The sequence below is a fragment of the Perissodus microlepis genome, chromosome 8, assembly GCF_051167445.1.
Source record: "Perissodus microlepis isolate ML-2025 ecotype Zambia chromosome 8, ASM5116744v1, whole genome shotgun sequence".
Lineage (NCBI taxonomy): Eukaryota > Metazoa > Chordata > Actinopteri > Cichliformes > Cichlidae > Perissodus > Perissodus microlepis.
Window position 1 is genome coordinate 1,474,475 of NC_140468.1, and position 22,786 is coordinate 1,497,260.

The 22,786-nt window shown below is 43.7% G+C and overlaps 1 protein-coding gene across 5 annotated transcripts in view; it reads left to right on the plus strand.

Annotated features, from left to right (window-relative positions):
• Positions 1–20,601, plus strand: part of jakmip3 (Janus kinase and microtubule interacting protein 3) — a 40,095-nt gene extending 19,494 nt beyond the window's left edge. For 3 of the 5 annotated variants that reach the window (XM_084936960.1, XM_084936962.1, XM_084936963.1), the window contains 11 exons: positions 8,786–8,848; positions 8,992–9,090; positions 9,167–9,265; positions 14,481–14,540; positions 14,794–14,859; positions 16,651–16,719; positions 17,052–17,129; positions 17,468–17,698; positions 17,779–17,844; positions 17,932–17,991; positions 18,067–20,601. In XM_084936960.1, the coding sequence (XP_084793086.1) occupies positions 8,786–8,848; positions 8,992–9,090; positions 9,167–9,265; positions 14,481–14,540; positions 14,794–14,859; positions 16,651–16,719; positions 17,052–17,129; positions 17,468–17,698; positions 17,779–17,844; positions 17,932–17,982 (882 nt within the window). In that variant the 3' untranslated portion in view covers positions 17,983–17,991; positions 18,067–20,601. The remainder of the gene's footprint in view (positions 1–8,785; positions 8,849–8,991; positions 9,091–9,166; positions 9,266–14,480; positions 14,541–14,793; positions 14,860–16,650; positions 16,720–17,051; positions 17,130–17,467; positions 17,699–17,778; positions 17,845–17,931; positions 17,992–18,066) is intronic. The other 2 variants (XR_014800974.1, XM_084936961.1) reach the window with 2 other exon arrangements.
• Positions 20,602–22,786: the final 2,185 nt, after the last annotated feature.

A 22,786-nucleotide genomic window follows, 5' to 3' on the forward strand; every position in this document is an offset into this window, starting at 1 on the left:
CGTATCTCCTCCTCGAGCTCTGACCTTAACGTCTGGAGAAAGAGGCAAAACCTTCATGTTGGTGCTTGGTGGGTGTAAAACCTCCACATCCAACAATTTGGTGTGTCTAAAGCGCTGTTTTTCCTGTAGGTTGAACCTCTACTGCACATGCTCAGAGTTACACAACATTACAGCTTCATCAGCTGCCATTTCTGCTGGTGCAAACGGTTGGAGAGGTAGTTCAGGAGAGCACGCCCTGACTTTTCTTTTTCATTTTCTCTCATAAATATGGATAAAGGTGAGAGGAAATCTTTGAATGCTTGACCAGATCCATGTTTATCCTGAAGATCTGTTAGACCAGGGGCCAGCAACCTTTCTGATGATGAGTGCCATCTAAAATTTCCTCAGAAGTCAATGTGCATTAGCAATAAATTTAATAACGCTCTATATGAACAGTTACACGCTATATAGAACAACTTTATAGAACTAGAAAAAGTTGCATTTCCTGCGAAAATGCTGTGTGAATGCCGTGTAGGGGAATCTGCTGAAAACAGCTGAAGAAGTAAAACTATGTGCTGAAAGGAGGTGAAGAAACTGAAAAGAAACGGAATGTTGTGCTGCGGAAGTTTCTGCTAAAAAACAGCTGAAGAATCTGGAATTTTTCCTGAAAAGGAATGAAAAAACTAATAATTCTGCTGAAAAGGGGTGAAGAAGCTGAAATTTGTGTTGATAAGTTTAACTGTTACCTGAAAAAAATGTTGCCATAGGCGGGATTCGAACCCGGGCCTCCCGCTCTGAGAACGGCTACTCATCTCACTGAGCTAAAACACAGTTCACCCTGGCAAGCAAAATCAGTGACCACACTGATAATGTGGTCCATTCGTTTCAATGGGACAAAAAAATTGCATAAAAATTTAATATCTCAAAAAGTATATGAGCACCAAAAGTCATAGCAGGAAAGAGCAGAATTTTTTAAAGTTTGAATGGCGAAAATCAGATAAAAACTGTGGGACTAGTTAAGTGCCAAAAAATGTACAGAAGCAACTAGAATATAGTGGAATAAAGAGAAACAGGAACTCAATAGTGTGGATGCCTACAGCATCCACACAGTTATATTTGTTAGCAACACAAACAGTCAATTAAAAGTTCAAACTCACCAATTCCGTTCTGCACGACAACACTATGGCTCCGGCTCACAGTAATCAGCGTCTAAATCGCATAAGTTAGCTGGTGTTAAAAAAATTCATTAAAACGGGAAAAGCAAGTGTTTGCCAATACAAACCTGCAACAGCTCTGGCTTGCCTCCACGCATCTGACGGAGGAAGCGGGACAGGCTTACTATGACCTACATGCCATCCGATTGGCTGAGCAAAGTCATGTGGTTGGAGTCATGTATTTGTGATGCGTTCAATGGCAGGAAATAAGTGCAGGAAATTACTAAATTCTAGTAAAACAGATTTTACTCTGGGTTACACCCTCCCCCCTTGAATACATGCACGTCCCGTTGCATGTTAACACTACACAATATGTACGACCGAAGAGTTAGAATTGGTGGTTGTGGTGGTTTTACAAACTGTTTCCATTTGGATTTCTGTTTGGGTTCAAGAGTTCCCAACATGGCCAGTAGAGTGCGATTAAACCTCTCTACTGGGTTTCCTCTTGGATGGTACGGTGTTGTGTGACACTTTTGGACTCCCAACAGGGCACATAACTCCTTTATCAATTTTGACTCAAAGTCTGGCCCTTGATCTGTATGGAGTCTTTCTGAAATTCCATAATAAATGATGAAGTTTTCCCAAAGACATTTAGCCACAGTTTTTGCCTTTTGGTTTGGTGTTGGAATGGCAAGGGCATATTTGGTGAAATGATCTGTCAGTACCAGGATGTCTTTGATGTTGATGGTATCGGGCTCGAGACTGAGGAAATCCATACAAATGAGTTCAAGTGGATGTGATGTCCGAATGTTAACAAGAGGAGCAGCTCTCTCCGGCAAGCTTTTCCGGCGAATACACCGGCCACAGGTTTTTATTTTATTTTCCACATCCACTGCCATTCTTGGCCAATAGAACCGAGTCCTGGCAAGGTCAAGGGTTCGTTCCACTCCCAGGTGGCCCATATCATTGTGGAGGCTGTGGGGAACAGTTTGCCGCAGTTCTGTCGGAAGGACCAGTTGGTATGATGGTTGTTCATTTTCATATCTCTTCCTATAGAGAATACCATCAATCAGTTCCAATTTATTCAGTTCTCGAAGGAGAAGGGGAATTTCAGGAAGCTCTTTCCTGGCTGTCAGAGGAACTTTTTCTCCTGACTCCAACTGGTGAATAACCTCCCGGAGAGTTGGATCAGTTCTCTGTTTTTCATAAAGCTCAGAATGGGATATGGTGGAAATAACAGGAAGTCCATGGGAATCTTCTGAGTAATTCTCAGGAAGAATAACGATGGCTAGTAGCATCCAACTTTGCTGATGTCAAGATATAGGTAAGTGGGTTGTTATCCGTGACCACTGTAAAACTTGCTCCATACAAGTAATCATGAAATTTTTCTGTCACGCTCCACTTCAGTGCCAAGAATTCAAGCTTGTGAGCTGGGTAACGACTTTCACTGGATGACAAACCCCTACTGGCATAGGCTATCACCCTAAGTCTCCCCTCTTGCTCTTGGTAAAGGCGGCACCCAATCCGGTGGTGCTGGCATCTGTGTGGAGGATGTAAGGCAGTGCCGGATCAGCAAAACCTAGAACTGGTGCAGTGGTAAGTTTGTCAATGAGAGTATCAAAAGCCAACTGACATTCAGGGCTCCACCTGGAAACAAAGGATTGCTTGGGATCAAACTGTGAGCGCTTAGAATTCTCATTTCTGGGGCTTTTGTGTGTGGATGGGTACCCACGTGTGAGGTTGTTGAGTGGCTTGGCGATCATGGCATATCCCTTAATAAAATGCCTATAGTAGCCAGCGAATCCCAGAAAAGATTTCAAGGTCTTCAAGTTGGTTGGAATTGGCCAGGATTTCAAGATGGCAACCTTTTCTGGGTCTGTCTCAACACCATTTTCTGAAACAGTGTGGCCCAGGTATCGGACGGATGTCTGAAAGAATTTGCATTTTTCTGGAGAAAGTTTTAACCCAAATTCTTTCAAGCAATTCAACACCCTCAGCAAACGGTGTTCGTGCTCCTCAAGTGTGTTGGAGAATATGATCAAATCATCCAAAAACACCAGGACCTCTTTCAAGTGCAAGTCTCCCATGCACTTCTCCATGAGTCTTTGGAACGTTGAAGGTGCATTAGTAACTCCTTGAGGCATTCGGTTGAACTCCCAAAACCCAATTGGCGTTACAAAGGCGGTTTTGGCTTTATCAGCTTCATCCATCTCTATCTGATAATAACCAGATTTGAGATCAAGCACAGAGAACCATTTCGATCCAGTGAGTGCTGTAAACGATTCCTCCAAGTTGGGCAATGCATACGCATCCTTAATCGTTTGCAGGTTGAGTTTGCAGTAGTCAATACATAGTCGAATGTCTCCATTTTTCTTCTTGACAACCACTATTGGTGATGAAAATGATGACTCCCTGATAACACCAGCATCTAGAAGCTCTCGAAGATGTTTACGAACAGCTTGTATGTCCTGGGGATGAATAGGTCTTGCTTTGTGTTTAAAAGGGGTATTGTCATGGAGCTTGATGTGATGCTTCACTTCTTTAGTGCAACCAAAATCCAAGTCATGATGTGAAAAAACTTCAGACATGGCATTCAGTTTTGTTGTGATCCGTTCTTTCCATTCTGCTGGTATTGGTGACTCACCAAAATTGAAAGTGAGTGGTGTTGACAGCATCTCCTGATCTGGGAGGTTGGTCACACTGTGCTCAGAGACTATGCAGTCATAGGCTCCCAGCTCTGCAATGACACTCAAAGCTGGTATGTAGATGTCTTGCTCTGTTCTGTTTGATACAACAACTGGAACCTGAGTGTGTGTACCAGCTTTAAGAGCGACTAGACAATTACTGACACACAAACCACCCGGCAGGCCTGAACCCGGGTGCTGAATGATGACACATTGATTAGCTGGGCTGAGAAGCTTGGCAGAACTCTCGACCACAACTGTGCAGCCAGCTGGAATTAGCACAGGAGATTTACTAAGGGTGGTCACAACACCAAGATGATCATTACAATTCTGTTGGTACGTCACTTGGAGAGTTTGCAGAACTGCTCTGTACCCGTAAGAGGTAGGCTGGAATGATGAACAGTTACTAGAAGAGAATTGTTCATAAAGAATTTCAAGTGTATTCATGCCAATGAGTACTGAGGTTGGAAAATCAGGTCTCACATCAGGAACAACAAGTGCAAGCGTTTGAACTGGGAAGTCACTCCCAAGAAAGTGTCGTGGCCCTGGGTCATGTGACCCAGTATTCTGAGTTTCTTGGTGTTTTTCTTATTCTTTTTAGTCTAGTTTCATTTCGGTTTATCTAGTTACATTCTGCCATGTTTCACGTCCAAGTTTTCTTTGTTTGTCAAGTTCAAGTCATGTCTGGGTCTCCTTATGTTTCCTGTTTTATTATGAAAGAGTTTTGTGTTTATTATGTTTACTTTCACGTGTCCTGTCAGCTGTTTTCCCCATGTGATTCTACTTCCTTTGATCATTCCTTATGTGTATTTAGTCTGTGTGTTCCACTCAGTCAGTGTCAGATCGTCTGTTAACCTCACCACAGTTTTCATAGGTTTACTCCATTGTTTCTCCGTGTTTTCTAGTTTACTCAGTGTTCATAGTTTGTCATAGTTTTTCACTGAGTGTCACGGCCTTTTTGTTAACGCAGCGTTCATAGCCTCCTTAGTTTCCCTAGTTCCTTGTTTTTCTTCTGCAATCAGCCAATAAAGGCTCGCTTTATTTTTGAAACTACGTTTTGTCTCCACCGTGTCTGCATCTGGGTCTACCTCTTTCCCCACACCGGCGCACCCCGCCGTGATAGAAAGTCTTTTGGAAATGTCATGGCAACTTCAACATACCCAAGGCATGAGACACACTGACCAGCAGCCCCCTCCACACGAAGAAGCTCATTCAATGGGTGGACTGGCTGATCGGAGAGATGCTCATTATAAAATGAAACTGGAATTGTGGTAACCTGGGAACCAGTATCCAGTAGACACGGACAGTTGCAACCTGCAATGTTGACTTCTGCTGTACATCTGGATCCAACTAATCCTGGCGGTAATCTAGTGTGGACCTTTGTCTTTGTCTGCAATTTTACACACTTGCCATGCTTTTTGTTCTCAGTGGGACAAGGTTGGTCCAGCTCAGCTCCTGTTTGCCCATCAACAGGAACTGGAACTAGTTTAAATCCTCAGAAGCAGAGGACTTTTGCTTCTGCCACTTTTGTTTGTTGTCAAATGGTTTCCGCTTAGCGCTTACCAATGCTGAATTGAGTGCATTTTCACATTGTGGCTTAATGTGACCATCTTCTCCACAGCGGAAGCAGATCCCTGGTTTAGGGCTGGACACGCTAGGTTTTGGATTCTTACCAACCTTCTTCGGCCCATAGGGCTTTGGAGCTGGGCAGGCAGCAAATGGTAGTTTGACATTACACTGTTGTGCTGTCAAAGCTGCAAGCTGCTGTTGTATAGCTGCCATCTGTTGTGAGAGCTGTTTAGTCAGAGTGGTTAGCGCAGTACAGAGGTTAGTTTCTTCCCCAGTATTGGCAAACTGGGCATTAGCGGTGGCTTTCTGTTTTCTGTTCGTTCCCAAATGCTGTTTCATCCTTAATGTCTTTGCTGCCTCTCTGTCCTCTTCAGTTCGAAGGAGCAATAGAAGTTCAGCAAATTTGGGGGGGTTGTGTTTCTTTTGTTTAAGTTGGAGTTCCGATATTAAATTGTTATCCCACCATCCCCTGCAGAATTGATTCAACAGTCGTTTGTCCATGTCTTTCTCTAAAACACCTGCATGCTGTAATGCCACCTGCAGACGTTGCAAATAGGCCGAAAGCTTTTCTCCACTGTCCTGGAAGGTGTCCATGAACTTGGCATATAAGTCTTCCCCATCTTGCACAGTGCCATAGGCTGAGTCAAGTTGTTTCATATAGACTTCTGGTGGTGTGTCAAGGCTGAGATGTTTTACCATATTACAGGCAGGAGGCAGTAGACTGTCGCGAATCAGTCTGGTGCGCTGCAGATTAGATATAGATGGATCTTTCAGGGCTAATTCAACACCTGACTGCCATGTATCATAATCTGTCTGTTGAATTGGCCTGGGCACTTTACCAGAAAACGCTCTCAGTCGATGGATCTTATGCAGCGAGCTGCATGTGGGATGGGGGGTAGAAATGACTGAAAGATTGATTACGCTGTGTTTTGAGTTTTGTTCAAAACAGAATGACTTCATATAGGAATATATATATATATCACATATGCAGGACACCTTAAACTATTTTTTTTTAATTAAGCAGCGAGGCCGAACAAAGTCGGGGCTGTATCAAGACACAGGGATTAAACCCCAATTCAAAATCAGGACTGCTTAGGACTTAACCAAGACAGAACCAGAATTAAAACTAGATGATAGTAGCACTAAAAATCATCACAGACCTGCTCTACACTTATTTTTTTAATTCTACCAAAGTCCACTATATAGGCTGCGTTCACGATGCAGGCGAAAGCGCATCAAATCCGACTTTTCTGACCCTCTGCGACCCATCTATCCGATCATGGTGTGACAGTGTGAACGGCACAAAACTGATATTTTCAAATCCAACCTGGGTCACTTTCGTATGTGGTGCTGAATCCGATACAGATCAGATGTTTTAGAAAGCGACTGCTGTTTGATGGTCAGGTCGCATGAAATCCGTCTTTTACGCCACTGACACAAGACAGACGCCGATTATCAGCGCCGGAGAAGACATCGCGAACGCTTTCTGGCCATCCGGTGAAACTGTTGGGAACAACGTTGGAGAAACGTGAACATTTTATTTGTACTGTATAATCTGCAGATTCTGACAGAAATCTGCAGCTATCCTTTGAAGCACCGCTCCTCTAAAACAGCAATAAGGATCATTATTAGTGTGTCATTTGTTTCATAGTTAGATGCCTGACTGACAACCAAAGTTCCCTCTAATGTTTCATGTGTCTGAGCGAACGCACAAACTCCCTTGGACCACTGTGAGCGACAGCAGACGTGTGCACTGTGGTCACGCCAGCATCCAATCCATCCAAGTTACATGTTTATTAAAGTAATCAAATTACAGCATTTATGTTAGACTACCTTTGATTAACTGCTTTAGCCCACTTACAATGAAAATGTAAAAAAAAAAGCCTTGTTATGTTCACACTATTGGAAGGAAAAATAACTTGAACTCCAATTTTGAAAACACAACTTTCTTTCTTTTTTTCATAAAGCTCTGACTGTATAATGAGTCTGTGGTCTGGGAGAGAGTCTGTAACTCTGTCTGCAAATACAGTAAATAATGACCAATGTTGGGCAGTTAATGATATAGTTACTTCTTCAAAAAAGTAACTGAGTTATGCAAACAAAGTTTTTTGCAGCTGTTTACCTAAAAATGCAGCCAAGGCGTTTTTAAACAAACATTTCAAACTATTTACAGAACAATCAGCTGTTCTGCATCAAATCTGATGCCACACAAATTATTTGTGCCGCTCCAAAAATAATTTCTGTCCACTATGAGACGAAGGAGAACAACAGCCTGATACCTGCAGGCCTGACAGCAGCAGATGTATCACTGCTGTAACACCTGTAACATTCAGCAGTCGCCTCATTGTTCTGACACACACAACAACACTATTGACTACACTACACACTAACTACACACTGACTACACACTAACTACACAAGATTTGTGCTAAACGTCGCAAATCTCTCACATCTCAAACACGCCGTCACTCCTAAAACTTCCCCCTCCCTAAACAACTAAATGCCATGTTGCCATATCATTTTTTGATTGGTCCACATTTTTCCACCAATAGGAAAGGGTGGAGGTGTTGTTTTTTAGGTGTTGTTTTTGCTCACCGGCTTTCGAGCGTTTTCCTTATAAAACGCCGTTTTTACCGTTTCTTCCTGCAGTAAATATAAACAACGACAGTATTCAGGAAGAAAACCAAACATTGCAGATATTTTTATCATAACTCTGGTTTTACGTGGCCGATCAACACAATTTAAAAACTGGTATAAAGTTCACACTTTGTCCGTCAGTTGCTCCGTCTGTCCTGCTCACATCTCCAATGGTTGTACACGTTGTCATTAACGTGGCTTCACTCCACATCAGCCGCTTTGCTGATGTGTGGGCACATAAGGACGCTGCCATAGCCTGTCAGCGACGTTGATTAGCTGCTTATATACGAATGTGAATCGCATCATTGGCTGGACTACGGGATAAGGTGGCATCGTTCCCATACGGGAGCAGCCAGCCACTCACTGACTAACACTGCAAAACAGAATTGTTGAAGTTTTAATTTTAATTTCAATTCTTTGTGCGCAACGCAGATTTTCTGTGTGCAGAGACCGAGCCAGCAGTTGCAATTGTGCACGTGCGCAGCTTAGAGGGAACATTGGTAACAAGGTAAACAAAAATTTAAAAAAAAAATAAACATACAAGTATAAAAGCTAAACAAGGTATGAATAGACTAAGAGTCACGATGAGAGGTATGCAATCCTGAATAGATAGTTTTAAATATATATCTGAACATATAACAGCAAAACCAGTGGTTCTCTATGGAACACAGCTGAACACGTGTGATGAGAACAGAGAACAGGTCTGAAAACAGATCACACGATCACAACATTGACAGTGCGTTCGCTCTGTCTGTGTCTCAGGACCTGAAGTGGGTGGAGGAGAAGCAGGCGTTGTATCGGAGGAATCAGGAACTGGTGGCAAAGGTGAATCGCATTTGTCAATCGTGACGTCTCAGTAAATATACACACAAATTCTTCCGAATCAAAAAGAACAACTTGCATTTGGTATATTTGGTATTTGGCTGAGAATAGACTTAATGTCACATGTAACAATGGATGGTTTGCAGGTCAGGCAGATGGAAGGTGAAGAGCTGCGACTGAAAAACGACATCCAGGATGCCAAAGACCAGAACGAGCTGCTGGAGTTCAGGATCCTGGAGTTAGAGGTGAAAACGTTGCAGATGCCAGTAACAGCGTCTCAAACTTCCAGACGTTTACCTGTGATTTCTGTTTGCTGTTCAGGAGAGGGAGCGGCGCTCACCCGCCATCAATTTCCAACAGCTCCATTTCCCAGAAGGCCTCAGTCCTCTACAGGTTTACTGTGAGGCAGAGGGAGTCACTGTGAGTACAGCCGTCAGTACACCTGAGTGCACCTGGAAATATCTCTGAGGGGTGCACAGCCAGCATGTTCAGTTAGCTGGCTGAACTAAGCTACACTTTCACTGTTAAACTGGGCCTGAAAGGTGTGTTTGATTTGTCATTTCATTCTCTTTACAAATGGATCAGCTGAGCTCCTTTTGCTCCAGTGAGAGGAGTTATTAGAGGAATGCTGACAGATCTATAAAAATGTAAAAGAAAATAAAGTGCTGCAAAAACGATGACAGCAGCGCTGCAGAAGATTATTGAATTTGTCATCATCAAGCAGCAGTGAGATAAATCTATTATAGCCATCCGTTTTCTTTATCCAATTCAGTGTTGTGGGGGGACTGCAGCACATCCTCGCTGTCATAGGGCGATGGGCGGGGTACACCTGGACAGGTCACAGGTTTGTCATTGGGTTAATACAGAGACAGACAACCATTCACGGCTTTTTATTTCTAGGGTTCACGCTGCATCTGTGAACCCTTAGGCGCTGAAGTTTGGTCAGTGTTCAGTCACAGACGTGGAAATTAGTCTGTCACAGATTCAAGTCGTCGCATTCACATCACAGGCCAGCAGAGTCGCAGCAGCAGATCTGGATTAAGAAAAGCTCAGGTTGGAGTTTAGAACAAACATGCCTGTGATGCAAGATAACTAAAAATCATCCTCAACATATCGATCCTGTTTGTGCTGAATACCCCTGAACCTGTTTAACCTGTTTCTTCACTTTGGCTGAGGTAGTGTCCCATCTGAGCCTCGACATAATAAGTCTTTGACACCATTGGACCTACTGCCCGATTATTAACACCATGCCGTGTACTGGATCAATCCCGGCGCCCGTTGCTCGGTCAGGCCCCTTCCAGGGGTGGGGGGCTCAGTCCCCTCTTCGGTTGGCGGCTGCTGGCGGAGCCTGTGGCTATGTCGCCACAATGGTGATGTGCGCAGCTGCTCCTCCGGTGCTCTGGGGGGCCTCTGGATGTCTGGGATCATCTCCATGCCTGCTTCATGGCTCGCAACACCTACTGTTACAAACAAGCTTTGTCTGTAATAGCCCGAGCCGCGGACAGCCGCTGGCTTGGTTTTTACCATTGGGGTCTAGCCAGGACCCTTAGTGGATACTGGGTGGGAATCGAACTTGCACCTCCCACTCCAAAGTGGGATGTGTAGTCTTGCCACTACACTATCCAGCTGCACTTACGTGGAGAAACCTTAGAATACAAGTGCGCTTGCACACACAGGTGTTCACACCTGAGTACCTGTTTGTCCACACCTGTGTTCACAGACACACACTTCTTCCTTGGCTGCTGCCTCCATGCGTTGTCGTTGCGTGCTGCTCCGCTCAGTTTATATTATTTACTGTTAGTTCTGCTTATCTAGGTTGTTGCTGTGGTCTCCCTACTGTGTTGTTCTCTTTTTGCCAGCAGGTGATCCAGCTGATTTTCTCTCTGTCGCTCTTCCCCTCTGCTTTTCTTCCCCTCTGCTTTTCTTTCCCTCTGCTTTTCTTTCCCTCTGCTTTTCTTCCCCTCTGCTTTTCTTTCCCTCTGCTTTTCTTCCCCTCTGCTTTTCTTCCTCTCTGCTTTTCTTCCCCTCTGCTTTTCTTCCCCTCTGCTTTTCTTCCTCTCTGCTTTTCTTCCCCTCTGCTTTTCTTTCCCTCTGCTTTTCTTCCTCTCTGCTTTTCTTTCCCTCTGCTTTTCTTCCCCTCTGCTTTTCTTCCCCTCTGCTTTTCTTCCTCTCTGCTTTTCTTTCCCTCTGCTTTTCTTCCCCTCTGCTTTTCTTCCTCTCTGCTTTTCTTTCCCTCTGCTTTTCTTCCCCTCTGCTTTTCTTCCTCTCTGCTTTTCTTTCCCTCTGCTTTTCTTCCCCTCTGCTTTTCTTCCCCTCTGCTTTTCTTCCCCTCTGCTTTTCTTCCTCTCTGCTTTTCTTCCTCTCTGCTTTTCTTCCTCTCTGCTTTTCTTCCCCTCTGCTTTTCTTCCTCTCTGCTTTTCTTCCCCTCTGCTTTTCTTTCCCTCTGCTTTTCTTCCCCTCTGCTTTTCTTCCCCTCTGCTTTTCTTTCCCTCTGCTTTTCTTCCTCTCTGCTTTTCTTTCCCTCTGCTTTTCTTCCCCTCTGCTTTTCTTCCCCTCTGCTTTTCTTTCCCTCTGCTTTTCTTCCCCTCTGCTTTTCTTTCCCTCTGCTTTTCTTCCCCTCTGCTTTTCTTCCCCTCTGCTTTTCTTTCCCTCTGCTTTTCTTCCTCTCTGCTTTTCTTCCCCTCTGCTTTTCTTCCCCTCTGCTTTTCTTTCCCTCTGCTTTTCTTCCCCTCTGCTTTTCTTTCCCTCTGCTTTTCTTCCTCTCTGCTTTTCTTCCTCTCTGCTTTTCTTTCCCTCTGCTTTTCTTCCCCTCTGCTTTTCTTTCCCTCTGCTTTTCTTCCTCTCTGCTTTTCTTCCCCTCTGCTTTTCTTCCTCTCTGCTTTTCTTTCCCTCTGCTTTTCTTCCTCTCTGCTTTTCTTCCCCTCTGCTTTTCTTCCCCTCTGCTTTTCTTTCCCTCTGCTTTTCTTCCCCTCTGCTTTTCTTTCCCTCTGCTTTTCTTCCTCTCTGCTTTTCTTTCCCTCTGCTTTTCTTCCCCTCTGCTTTTCTTTCCCTCTGCTTTTCTTCCTCTCTGCTTTTCTTTCCCTCTGCTTTTCTTTCCCTCTGCTTTTCTTCCTCTCTGCTTTTCTTCCCCTCTGCTTTTCTTTCCCTCTGCTTTTCTTCCTCTCTGCTTTTCTTCCTCTCTGCTTTTCTTTCCCTCTGCTTTTCTTCCCCTCTGCTTTTCTTTCCCTCTGCTTTTCTTCCTCTCTGCTTTTCTTCCCCTCTGCTTTTCTTTCCCTCTGCTTTTCTTCCCCTCTGCTTTTCTTTCCCTCTGCTTTTCTTCCCCTCTGCTTTTCTTTCCCTCTGCTTTTCTTCCTCTCTGCTTTTCTTCCCCTCTGCTTTTCTTCCCCTCTGCTTTTCTTCCCCTCTGCTTTTCTTCCCCTCTGCTTTTCTTCCTCTCTGCTTTTCTTTCCCTCTGCTTTTCTTCCTCTCTGCTTTTCTTCCCCTCTGCTTTTCTTCCCCTCTGCTTTTCTTTCCCTCTGCTTTTCTTCCCCTCTGCTTTTCTTTCCCTCTGCTTTTCTTCCTCTCTGCTTTTCTTTCCCTCTGCTTTTCTTCCCCTCTGCTTTTCTTTCCCTCTGCTTTTCTTCCTCTCTGCTTTTCTTTCCCTCTGCTTTTCTTCCCCTCTGCTTTTCTTTCCCTCTGCTTTTCTTCCTCTCTGCTTTTCTTCCCCTCTGCTTTTCTTTCCCTCTGCTTTTCTTCCTCTCTGCTTTTCTTCCTCTCTGCTTTTCTTTCCCTCTGCTTTTCTTCCCCTCTGCTTTTCTTCCCCTCTGCTTTTCTTTCCCTCTGCTTTTCTTCCTCTCTGCTTTTCTTCCCCTCTGCTTTTCTTTCCCTCTGCTTTTCTTCCCCTCTGCTTTTCTTCCCCTCTGCTTTTCTTTCCCTCTGCTTTTCTTCCTCTCTGCTTTTCTTCCCCTCTGCTTTTCTTCCTCTCTGCTTTTCTTCCCCTCTGCTTTTCTTCCCCTCTGCTTTTCTTCCCCTCTGCTTTTCTTTCCCTCTGCTTTTCTTCCTCTCTGCTTTTCTTCCCCTCTGCTTTTCTTCCCCTCTGCTTTTCTTTCCCTCTGCTTTTCTTCCTCTCTGCTTTTCTTCCCCTCTGCTTTTCTTCCCCTCTGCTTTTCTTCCCCTCTGCTTTTCTTCCTCTCTGCTTTTCTTCCCCTCTGCTTTTCTTCCCCTCTGCTTTTCTTTCCCTCTGCTTTTCTTCCCCTCTGCTTTTCTTTCCCTCTGCTTTTTTGGAAGGTCGCTTGTCTTTGTCTTTCCCTTTTCTATCCACGGGTCCTGTCTGTTCCAATTGTAATAACTTAAAAGAATAAATAATTAATAAAGATCAATCAAGTGGATGAATAATGATCCACTTGGAAAAATAAATCAGGTGGGCATCACCAAATTTCCCCTTGTGGGACAATTAAAGGATTATTCTGTTCTATTTCTCTTGGCCTTCAAACTATAATTCATGTTGCTAGAGTGCCAAAAAAACCAATTCTCTAAGCCTGGAGAAAATTGTCTGTGTTCAGCGCCAGGCTCAAAGCGCTACACAGCACTGAAACTATGCCTTTAAAAGTTTTTAATGATCTTTTATTAAAGCCATTTAAGTGCTTTTAGACCTGAGCACTGCATTTGATAAAGTGGGTCACGGTGTTGTAGAGTCCAGACTGGTATGGGTATTAAGGGACCTGCCCTTGATTGGTTTAGATTCTATTTAAGCAGCAGAATGTTTTCTGTCAGGTTCATCCATCCCCTTACATGTGGAGTCCCTCAAGGATCTACCCTTGGCCCAGCATTTTCTCCTTTCACATGCTTTCTATTTCTATTTCTATTTTCAGAAAACATGGATTCTCTTTTCACTGTTTTGCTGATGATTCACATTCTACTTTCCTCTTAAAAAGAATTCTACAGACTTTAAAAGTTTTGCGTGACCGTCTTCATGATATTAAATCATGGCTGGCATTAAATGTTTTGAATGTGAACAATCAAAAAACTGAGATTGTCCTATGTGGACCTTCTGACCCTCGTTCTTCTCTTAAGGGTGACCTTGACCCTCTGGGAAAAAGCAGAACTGCCTTTGCAAAAATCTGGGAATGTTATTTGATGTTTCTTCATATTGAGAAACTGCTGTTAAAGGCTTCGAGAGAGTAGCTAATGCGAGTAATTGATCCAGACCTGGTAGCAGCTCTCTCCTCTCTCGCGTGTTTACGTGTGCTCTTGACAGGCAGGCGTAAACGCGACCGTATTTCCTCGGTCTAGGCTTGTTTACGTTCTGGCTTCCAGCACGTTATCGAATTGATTTTAAGATGTTATTGCTTGTTTTTAAGTCTCTAAGTGGATAAGCTTCGCCGTACCTCTCTGATCTTTATCTCATGCTGTAAACTGAAGGTCAGCTGATGGGTTGCTTCTGACTTTGCCATTGCTGTGTGTAAACTTTGGACAGTTTGCTTCTTCAAATTAGGGTCTCTCCAACACTCGACGTCTTCAAAACCCATCTGAAGACACATCCTTACTCTCTAGCTTTTAATTGTGACTGAGTTGTTTTGCTTTTGTGTCTTGTCGTCTGTTTGTGTGTGTTTATTTTTTCACTGTGTAATGGTTGTTTTTGTGATTTGCCCATCAGGACATTGTGATGAGTGAGCTGATGAAGAAGCTGGACATTCTGGGAGATAACGCCGTAAGTGTATGTTGAATTTATTTTGTACATGTATGTGTCACTGAAACACGTGATCCATGTAATCCGTTTGTGGCTTCACGTGTGTTGAATGTGTGCATTTTGTAAACATGCTGTTTAGCAACCGTGGTGACACGTTCCCTGTTTCATTAGTGAGTCCTTTCTGATGATCAGTGAATAAATCTGAGTTTGTGTCAGGACAACAATAATTTCCATGTTGAGCGTGTTGTTTATATATTGCTGACATGTTGTTTTTCTGTAGAATCTGTCCAATGAAGAGCAGGTGGTGGTAATACATGCCCGGACGGTACTCACTCTAGCAGAAAAGGTGAGCGTCCCACCTGTCAGTTCTCAGAGAGCTGAGGTTTCTGCTCTCTGACAGGATGCAGATAAAGTTTCTTATTCTTTGCACCTCTCAGAGTTATTGGCACAGGGAAAAAGCAGGTTCGCATAGTGGAATAACTGACGGCTCATCAAAGTTTACATAAGATCAGTCTGATCTCGTAAAGTTGCTGTTGCTCTCGGCAGGTTTCAGGTGAACAGTCGGGCAGCTCGTTGCTATTGTTTCACAAAGCTGTTTGCTCTGTCTCTGTGAGGTAACAATATAAAATGTGTGCACATGCAAAAATACCATGTGATTCATGAAACATGAACACCAGCTAAGTTGGCTCTTACCATCATGTGTTTGTTAATGAACTAGAATAAATTCAAACAACAGGTACTTTGCATGTCTGCAGGATAGGGCTGCCACGATTAGTCGACTATCAAAATCGTCGACGACTGATTTAATAGCCGACGCGTCGTTTGAAGCTTTGTAAGATCCCAAAAGACGCAGGAATAAGTAGTAGGATTTAAGAGTGTAATAACGGACTGAAACAGAAGATGGCAGCACTGCATGTACAAGGATGCCAGCTGCCGTTAAACCCCGAAGAAGAAGAAGTAGCTCTGTCCCAGAATTCATAGCGCGGCCCAGCTCAGTTTCCAACAATGGCGGCAGCTAGTTAGTTTTAATGTTACTCTTATTATTCTTTCTGGGTCACAAAATAAACGTTTAACATATTTTCAGGCGAGAATGTAGCTGTGTAAACCTCAAATATCTGCTCAGTTTATCAAGACACCACATATTTTCAAAAGCACTCCGACGTTTTCGGAGACGTCTGTTACCCACTAGCTCGATAGCTAGCCGGGGGCAAGGTCACTAGAGCCGTGAGAACACCGGACTCCCTGCAAATCGTTTTCAAACCCACCGCCGTCTTTTGCTACTCAGGTTAAACATATATAAGTCACTTAGATAACTTAAAAATTTTATTGTTTGGCTTTTTTTCAGTATTTTATTTGTTCCTGAGTAAATCGGTTTGGCTGAGATTAAATTATAGTTTTTACACAGCTGAATAAACGTCAAGCAGACAGCTGATCATCAGAAGTGTGAGATGCTCGAGAATTTACTCCGGTGTCCTGTTATATTTTAGATAGCAAGGAGTTTATTAAACTTCACCGAAACAATCTGCAAATTTCATTAAAATTTAATAAACTATCATCTTGTCTTTATTTTTAGTTAGCACAGACCTGAAACACTTACAGCTGTAAGCTAATGATAGTTATATAAGAGCAGATGCTGCTGGTGCAATAAGCTGTACGTTTTACGTCCAATGGATGATGATCTGATTAGTCGACTAATCGCAAAAATAATCGGTGACTAGTCGACTATCAAAATAATCGTTTGTGGCAGCCCTACTGCAGGAAGATACAGAAAAACAGAAAAGTGTCAGAAACATTTAAAAACAAGTCTTTAGGTGAGATTTAAAGATGCTGAGTGTTGATGAGGTTCCCAGATTCTCCAGCAATAAAAGCTTTGAAAAGTAGTACTCAGTGTACTCTAGTATCCCGTGACACAGCCCGGTCCTCATCGTTTGTTCATATGCGTCACCTGAGGCTCCTAAACTGTTTGTTTGGGATGAACGAGTTGTGAACTCTGTGAATGAAGCTGAACATACACAGAAATTTAAAGATGAACTTGGATTGATGAGGAGGACAGACAGTGCACAATCAATATCTGCTTTACGACCAGCCTGTCTCTGTCTACCTGTCTGCTCACCTGTCTCTCTTTACCCCCTTTCAGTGGCTGGAGTCCATTGAAGTGACAAAATCGGCTCTGCAGCAGAAAATGTTGGACATCGAGAGTGAGAAGGTGAAAGACAAAGTGTATCTGGTCTCTGTTGGGACTTTTTTCTACTTGCTGAAATCATGCGATCTGATCTGTGGTCTGGTCAATGACACTAGATCCATCTGAATTATCAGGCTAAAATAAGTGCTCTGTGGTGAGTCGGTCCAGTAAGAAGAGCGTGGTGATCGCACGCTGGACAGGAAGCTTTTAGTTTCAACTCTTTCATATGTCGGAGTCTGTTTGTACTGAAAACATTAAAAGGCCTTAGCGGTTTGTAAAGTAGCAGTATCCATGTTGGGAAGTTGTTGTCTGGGGTAAATAAATGTGGTGTCAGTGAAGATGCTGTTGTTTTCTAGGAGCTGTTCAGTAAGCAGAAAGGCTACTTGGATGAAGAGCTGGACTACAGGAAGCAGTCGATGGATCAGGCCCATAAGGTCAGTGAATAGCTGAACCTGTACTGTGGAGAGGTCAACCAAATAACTGAGTCTTTGAGCCTGCTCTGATATCTTTGGCCCGTTGATCAGTAGGCTTTGATCAATGGTTGTCAATCTATGGCCATGACAGTCTGCATATTAATGATCAAGGAAATGACTTCACGGCCCATTGTTCATTCAGTGGTGCTCGTTTCAGTCATTGTGCAAATGTCCTGTTTATAAAGTTTGGGAAACCTGCACTGAAAACATCCAAATGAACAGGATCAACATTTTGGGATTTCCTTAGCTGGATGATTGAGCAACAACAATGACAGCGCAAAAATGTTTCTTTGATCCAGAGGATCCTGGAGCTGGAGGCCATGTTGTTTGAGGCTCTGCAGCAGGAAGAGGAATCCAGGATAGAGGGATTAAAGATGGAGGGTCGACTGTCTGAGAGTCTGACAGAGGGAGAGAGAGAGGAGCTGAGGAGAGCCATGGACCAGTGGAAACGAACTGTGATGTGTGAGCTCAGAGAGAGAGATGCCCAAATCCTTCGAGAGCGGATGGAACTACTGCAGCTCACCCAACAGGTAAACCACTGAAATGAGCACAGGTACACTATTGTGATTTCTCCTTTGTAGTCTGTAATCAATGATGTTGTGTTTGTCAGCGGAACAAGGAGCTGGAAGAATTTATAGAAGCACAGAAACGACAGATTAAAGAGCTGGAAGAGAAGGTAAAGACAAATGGAACAGAAACATGTATGTAAAAAACTGCTTCCTTTGACATCGACAGATTCTGCACTGCTTTCTTCTTCTTTCAGTTCCTTTTCCTGTTTCTCTTCTTCTCTTTGGCCTTCATCCTATGGTCCTAACAGCAGCAGGTTGGTCACACTTTCCCAGGAGTGCAGAGTTTACCTGTTGGATCTCAGTGTAGTAAAATGTTTGCTCTGCTTTAGTGTGTGCAGACCACCACAGTCCAGCAGCTGAGTGGCCAGGTCAGCTCAGTCTGGATCAGACCAGGAGGACCGAAAGGATTCCTGGAACCAGCAGCTCACCAACCGAGGGTCTATGGGTTCTCTGTTGCCAGCCAATCAGAGCAGAGCCCAGCTGTCAGCTGGCTCTCAAACTATCCTGTTACACCTTCCTAGAATGCCACTGTGCTGTCTCACAATGACTGATGGCTTCGTTTCAGCTTGCTGATGTTCAGCTAAGTAAAAGAGTCTGGCCCAAACTGGTGTTGGACTCTTACTAGCTAAACTAGGTGACACCCTATATGGTGTCGCTGATTTTGAAGTTGTCAGATGGGGTTGGTTCAGTAACCTGTGACAGAGCTGAACCTGAGCTCAGCAGAGTTAGGCTGAAGAGCAAAATCTCTATAAGAACGAGACATAAAAACATCAGAAACCAGCCTGACAGAAGTTTAGTTCAATAATTCTTTGTTCTGATTGGCTGTTCCATCTGAAGAGCAGACAGTGAATTTAGCTCCTCCCGCTTTATTCACAGAGCTAAGGTCACACCTGGTTCGTCTGCAACAGAAGAAGGACCTCCACAATGTCAGGAGGTCTGTTAGGAGATAAGAGTGAAGTGAAGTGGTCCAGATAAACCAGGTTCCGGAGGTCCAGATAGACCCGGTTAACCAGGTCCACATAAACCAGGTTCATGAGGTCCAAATAAATCAGGTTCAGGAGGTCCAGATAGACCAGGTTTACCCGGTCCACATAAACCAGAGTCATGATGTCCAGGCACACTAGGTATACCAGGTCCACACAAACCAGGTTCACTGTCTTCCGGTTAAATACTGCATCGATTTCAAGATACTTTTGTACACATTCAAGGCTACCCATCATCTCTCACCTTCATACCTCTCTGACCTGGTTCAAATCACCATTCCTTCTCCGTATCTCAGATCCTCCTCCTCTCTTTCTCTTTCCATCCCTTCCCCCCGGCTAGCCACCGTGGGGCGCAGGGCTTTCTGTTGCTCTGCCCCCCGTCTTTGGAACTCCCTTCCTCTTGAGATAAGAAACATCACTTCCCTCCCTCTATATAAGTCCAGACTCAAAACTCACCTATTCACATTAGCCTATTCCACATAAATCTTTCCATCCTGCTACTTTAATTTATTTGATCTATTTGCTCAACGTTTTATCATTATTATTTTGTAAATTGTTATGTTTGTTGTTGTTATTGCTTGTGTACAGTGTCCTTGAGTGTTTTGAAAGGCGTTTCTTAAATAAAATGTATTCATTCATTCATTATTCATGAGGTCCAGATGAACCAGGTTAACCAGGTCCAAGCAAATCAGGTTCATGAGGTCCAGATAAACCAGGTTCAGGAGGTCCAGATAAATCAGGATCAGGAGGTCAAGATAGACCAGGTTTACTGGGTCCAGACAAACCAGGTTGATGAGATCCAGGCACACCAGGTTCACCAGGTCCACACAAACCAGGTTCACCAGGTCCAGATAAACCAGGTTCATGAGGTCCAAAACAAACCAGGTTCACCAGGTCCAGGCAAACCAGGTTCATGAGGTCCAGACAAACATGAGGTCCGACAAACCAGGTTCAGGAGGTCCAGATAGACCAGGTTCACCGGGTCCAGACAAACTAGGTTCATGAGGTCCAGGCATACAAGGTTCACCAGGTCCAGATAAACTAGGTTCATGAGGTCCAGGCATACAAGGTTCACCAGGTCCAGATAAACTAGGTTCAGGAGGTCTAGATTAACCAGTCTCACCGGGTCCAAACAAGCCAGGTTCATAAGGTGCAGGCAAACCAGGTTCATGAGGTCCAGATAAATCAGGTTCAGGAGGTCAAGATAGACCAGGTTTACCGGGTCCAGACAAACCAGGTTCATGAGGTCCAGAGAAACCAGGTTCATGAGGTCCAGAGAAACCAGGTTCACCGGGTCCAGACAAACAAGGTTCAGACTGTGTTTAATTTGATGGAGAAAAGCACAGCAGTAGTCTGTGATCTTGAGGTGCTAGATATCCTGGATTTAGGTCCTGGAAATGACTCCCAATATGTTTCTGTTCCTAAATCCATATCTAAATAATGTCACAGAACTAAAACTAAACTATATCACAATATATAATATATGATTGATTAGTATTACATGAAATGATGCACCTTTTCACTTTACACTGAAGTTACCTGATATTGTTAAATAAAAAGTTTAATTATAAAAAAGCTAAAGACTTTGTATTTTGGTTAATACCTACATTACATTAATATTTTTAAAGCTTTTGTTTCTTTTGGGTTTCTGCCAGCAACCGTATTTGACTTCAAATTCTGCACTTTGTCATTTTGACCATTTACCATTTCTCTGAGTTATCCTCAGTGTTCAAATGAAGCAGGATCAGAATCTGTTGTTTTAAAAGTTGCATCCTGCTGTTGTACTTTTATTATTCCAGATGATATTTTTCTATCCCTGCTGTGAGTCTAAACACTGAACATCTGAAGAGTTGGCGATTAAAAATGGAAACCGAACAAGGAGCAGTCTGTGTTTTGTTGCTTATGTCGGATTATTGAGTCCAAGTGCATTTTCACCAGAATAATCCAATCCAAATCAGTTCAGCATCATTCAAAGACCAGTAATTCACAACAACAGTCAACTAAATATACTTTAATAAGGTAAAGACGACACAAAATTAGTCAGAGCACCTATATAAGCATCAATGGTGACAGTGGGAAGAAAAAACTAGAATAGAATAGAATGCCTTTATTTATTGAAGGATTATTCTTTCCAAGATTTTGGCCATCAAAGGAAGTTTAGAGATTGGCCTATAGTTTGAAAGAACATTTGGATCAAGGTTACTTTCTTGATAACAGGTTGCACAACAGCATGTTTGAAGGCAGACAGAACGCAGCCTGATAACAGTGAGGAGTTCATTAGGAGTAGGATACAGGTCCAGTGATGTTCAGTGCATCCTTAATAATACGGGAAGGAAGAAAGTTGTGGCAGGAGTTAGAACTTTTCAATGAATTTATTATTTCCTTAAGAGTCAGGAGAGTCACAGGCTCAAACTGTTAAAAGACTGTTGAGCATTCAGAATTTAGATTTTGGTTTGCTGATTTGTGGCCCTTAGTGCTGAGATTTTATCTATAAAATAATTTAGGAATTTTTCACAGAGAGCTGGGGAGGCCTCCGTCAAAGTGGCAGAGGAAGGGTTAATCACTGAATTGGGGTTTGTGGCTATTAGTTGCAATGATTTCCGACAGGAAAGAAGCTTTTGTGACTTTAACAGCCTTCTGATATTTCAAACGGCAGTTCTGCAAAATGTCCAAGGAAATCTGGAGGTTTTTTTCCCATCTCCTTTCGCCTCGGCGGCATTCACGTCTGAGAGTGTGGGTGGATTCATTCAGCCAGGGTTGGCGAATAGGTTTAAAGCGTTTGGTCTTTAAGGGAGCCACAGTGTCCAAGATAGAAGTGTATATATAGATATAAAGGAATTAGTGAGTTCATTTACTGGTGTAGTTGTTTTACAGTTATCATCATAAAATGCAGAGTTAGTCAAGGCCGTGGAAAAATGAACGATTGCTTCAGGATTAATATTGCATACTTTGTACAGGGAGTCCTCACAGTTCAACTCCACATTACATATTTCACATGATTCACAACAAACATGAATGTTAAAATCACTGGTAATAAAAATATAGTCGTAACTTAAAAAAAAGATTACCTAAAAGATCGGCGAACTCACAAACAACATTACATTTTGGCGGTCGGTACACAACAGCACAGAGGATCGAGGGGGCAAAGTTTAACTCCAGTAGCTGCACTTCGAAGCTGGAGGGCAAGGCAGGAGGCAAAAGCCGTGCTCAGAATTTGTTTTTAAAAACTGAGGCTAGCCCTCCACCATTGCGGTGGAAGAAGTTCCGGAAGGGAAAAGGACTCACCAGGACAAATCCAGGTCTCCGTCAGAAATAAGAAGTCCCTGTGACCTGGTGTTTAGCACAGCCATCTGGATTGTGGTCTTATTGTTTCTTGGAGGACGCCTCAGCAGGCGTAGATTGCTGTGGTTCACGCCACCTCCACGGGCCCGCATCCAGCTCCAAGCAGGCAGAAAGTCAACCGGTAAGTCCGAGTGGGCATCCTGTCCGACATGGCAGGTGATGGCAAAACAGTCTGAAAGTAGACTGATCCCAGGAGGAAGGTAGGGGGCGTAAGATATCCGAGATGTCGGAGTAGTTAATCACTTCGTGTGGTTTTAAGTAGAGAGGTTGAAGAGTCTGGTGAAGATGAGGGTGAGCTGGTGGGCACACGCTCTTAGCACCTTGCCAGGTACTTTGTCTGGACCAGCCTTCCTGGGGTTCACTGCTAGGAGCACACGTCTGACATCGTGCTCCGTTACAGTGAATGGAGCAGTGCAGGATCCAGGTGAGGATGAGGATGGGAGCAGGGCTAAAGCAGATGAGTGCTGCTGTTGCTGTTTTTCAAAGCGGGTGAAGAAGCTGTTTATTTCCTCTGCCAGCTGCACACTCAGGTTTTCTGTTTTCACAGCCTCTGTGGTTGATGATGTCTTGTACTCCCCGCCACACCTCCCGTGTGTTGGTGCTGGACAGCTGGGACTAGATGCTTCTTTTGTGGTCTGTCTTGGCTTTTTCCCCTTTTCAGGTCCGGTCAAGCAGCCCTGTACAAAGCTCTGTCACCTGACCTGAAGGCGGCATCCCGGGCTTT